The 2,755-nt window shown below is 65.4% G+C and overlaps 2 protein-coding genes across 11 annotated transcripts in view; one reads left to right on the top strand and one right to left on the bottom strand.

The window, feature by feature from the left end:
* The window catches only part of LOC112548701 (diamine acetyltransferase 2-like), a 5,234-nt gene extending 4,866 nt beyond the window's left edge, over positions 1–368 (bottom strand). For 8 of the 9 annotated variants that reach the window (XR_003092326.1, XM_025195186.1, XM_025195187.1 and 5 more), the window contains exon 1: positions 266–368. Coding sequence is in view for 8 of the 9 variants with exons in the window: in XM_025195186.1 (XP_025050971.1) it covers positions 266–331 (66 nt within the window). In the remaining variant the exon portion in view is untranslated. Of the gene's footprint in view, positions 1–261 lie in introns of all 9 variants that reach the window. The other variant, XM_025195183.1, reaches the window with a different exon arrangement.
* A 49-nt stretch (positions 369–417) lies between these two features.
* Positions 418–2,755, top strand: part of TP53 (tumor protein p53) — a 5,397-nt gene continuing 3,059 nt past the window's right edge. The window contains exons 1-4 of one of the 2 annotated variants that reach the window (XM_006038654.3): positions 418–553; positions 1,938–2,011; positions 2,110–2,158; positions 2,258–2,476. In XM_006038654.3, coding sequence (XP_006038716.1) covers positions 1,944–2,011; positions 2,110–2,158; positions 2,258–2,476 — 336 coding nt within the window. In that variant the 5' untranslated portion in view covers positions 418–553; positions 1,938–1,943. The remainder of the gene's footprint in view (positions 554–1,937; positions 2,012–2,109; positions 2,159–2,257; positions 2,477–2,755) is intronic. The other variant, XM_025195179.1, reaches the window with a different exon arrangement.

Genomic DNA, 2,755 nt, shown 5'->3' on the forward strand with positions numbered 1-2,755 from the left:
ATAGCGCCCTCCCCCCTCCTGGCGGGGGCCCAATCAGAAGCCATGGAGGAAAGGTGTGTGCGGGGGTGGGGCCGCACACGCCCTCATGTCCTGGGGCGAAGGGCGCTGGGGGGTGCGGCCCAGGAGCCCGGGTTTTGTGGGAGGGTAGTGGGGGCCAATGGTTGGAGCTGGGGGGGGAGGGGGCGGTCACCTGGGTTCTTCCTAGCTCCAGGGGTAAACCCAGGAGGGGAAACTGAGGTACAAGATCACGCGCACACATACATACATACATACACACACTGGGGCTCAGGCCGGCCCCTCCCGGACGCCAGGGTCTCCTGGCAGGGTTCATGCAGAGCGTGTGGGGGGAAGGGGGCGGGGCCGCAACTCCTGGCACTTGCCTTCACTCAAGAGGGCGCCGACGGCGCCCTCACCTCCCCCCCGCCGTGGAGGCGCGGGGCATGCTGGGATTGGGGAAGCCCCGGCGCATGTTGCTGCTCGCGCTCGCGCTCCCACTCCCACTGCTGCTGCTGCTCCCGGTCCCGGTCCCGCCGCCCCCCGCGCTGGCTTCTCGGTGAGTCGGAGGGCGGGATCCAGTCGGATCCACTCGCCACTGCACAGGGGTCTACTAGGGGAGGGGGGAATCTGGGCGAGCCAGAGCTCCCGGGATCCATTGTGTGTCCGTGTATAGGGGGATCCTTTAAGGAGGCCGGGGATCCACTGGGGCGAGGGGTGTGGTGGGTCCAGGCGCCTGGGATCCAGCAGGGGGAGGTGATGGGTGGGTGCCTCTCGCCTTTGGGATCTCGGGGATCCACTGCAGAGTTTGGGATGCTTTGGGATCCACGCCCCCTCCCGTCGATTTTGGATCTGTTGGGGATCTGCTATGACGCAAGGAGCGGGGGTCGGAGGGATTCACGGGGCTCTAGAGGGGTTCTGCTGGGGGATCCAGGGGTTGGGGAGGCACTGCAGGTGAAGAGGGGCTGCAGCGACTTCCTCCCCAATTCTGGGTTGTGTTGGTTCCTTTATCCCCCCATTCTCCAGTGGCGGGTTGTTTTGGTTCAGTCCGGGTGAGTCCATTCAGGTTCAGCGGTGTGGGGGGGAAGTTAAGGATGGGGTGGGGGAGGCCACAGCTCTGATTTTTGTGAGGTGGGGGCATTGTAGGAGGGATCGCTCCCTTATTTTCCACCGCCCTTCCTCAAGGCATAGGCCTTTTAAAGGGTTTGGATTCTTTCCCCCCACCGCGATGCCCACAATGGTACAGCCCGCCTGACCCGGTGGGGGGGACGACGACGGGAAGCTGGCTTGGTTTCTCCCATCCCCCCCGCCTGCCGGAGTGGTACGGCCAGCCCTGCCTGGCCTGAGGGGTGCTGGAAGGACCCATGTAGCCAATACGGGGGGACACGGGAGAGTAGAGTGGAGCATTTGACAGGGGTTTGACGCCAGCTGTGGCTATTGAGGGGGGGAATGCACTCCTCTTCCCCCTCCCCGCACTCCGGGGGGGGTTCAACCCGTTCCCCCCCCTTTCAGGGAATGGTATATCCCGAGGGGCGGGGTTGGGGAGGGGTCAAGGAGATAGACGGGGCAGGGTTCAGGGGTGGAGGCACAGGGCTAATGGGGAGGAGGGGGTGGGGCCACAGGAGGGGAAGGCATGATGGGGAAGGGGGTGTGGCCAAGGGAGCATGGGGAGGGTGGAGAAGGGGACAGGTGAGGGATGGGGCATGGCCAGGGGAGTGGGGGAGGAGTTAATGGGAAGGGTGGGCCAATGCAGGGGACAGCTGAGGGAAGAGGGCAGGGCCAAGGGAGCATGGAGCAGGGCTAAAGGGGGGTGAGCCACAGGAGGAGTGGGTGGGGCTAAGGGGTGGAGGTGCTGAGCGGTAGGAGGGGAAGGGGAGGGGTCAGAGTAGCATGGGTGGGGCAGTGGAGGGGGCAGGGCTAACAGGTGTCATGTGGGCTCCCAGCGCCAGATGGAGTCGATCATGGACCCCGACCTGGACCCCCCCCTGAGCCAGCCCTTCCTCGACTTCTGGAATGTGTGAGTGGCCCCCAGGTGTCTGGGCTCCCAGAACCCCCTTCTCTGACACACCCCCGCTTCCGACTCTGAGCATTCACTGCTGTCTCTGCTCTTCCCAGTCTGGACAACAATGTGAGATCCATCCCCAAGGAGCAGGCAGAGCTGTGGGTAAGCACTGGGCTCCCCGACTCGCCCCCTCTGGAACCAGAGAGAACCCAGGCGTCCGGGGGCATAGGTGGTGACCCCCAACCCTTCACCATCTCCCAGGATCCACAGGACCTGGTCCTAGGGCTGCCAGATTTGGGTGACTTGCCCCTGCTGGAGGAGCTGGAAGGGGCCCCAGTGGCGGGGCTGGGAAGGGAGGCCCCGCCCCCGGGTGCCCTGCCCACATCCTCTATCGTGCCTTCCACTGAGGACTACCCCGGCGCCCATGGCTTTGAGGTGGCCTTCCAGCCCTCGGGCACCGCCAAGTCCGTCACCTGCACAGTGAGTGCCAAGGGGGCGGGACCTGATGGGCAAGGGGGCAGGGCTGAGGGATGGAGGCGGGGCTTAGGGGGAGATGGGGAGGGGCCCTGGTGGTGGTGGCTGAGGCAAGAGAGAGGGGCCTGGAGGGAGGTGGAGTCATCTGGGGAAAGGGGGCAGGGCCTGGAGTGAGGGGGAAGAGTCAGGGAAAGGGCGAGGGGTTTAAGGGTGAATGGGGTGGGACCTGGGGCAAGGGGGAGGAGTTGTGGGGGCAGGAGGTGCAGGGGGGGAAGGGGGAGGAGC

This window comes from Alligator sinensis, unplaced genomic scaffold, assembly GCF_000455745.1.
Source record: "Alligator sinensis unplaced genomic scaffold, ASM45574v1 scaffold1950_1, whole genome shotgun sequence".
Taxonomy (NCBI): domain Eukaryota; kingdom Metazoa; phylum Chordata; order Crocodylia; family Alligatoridae; genus Alligator; species Alligator sinensis.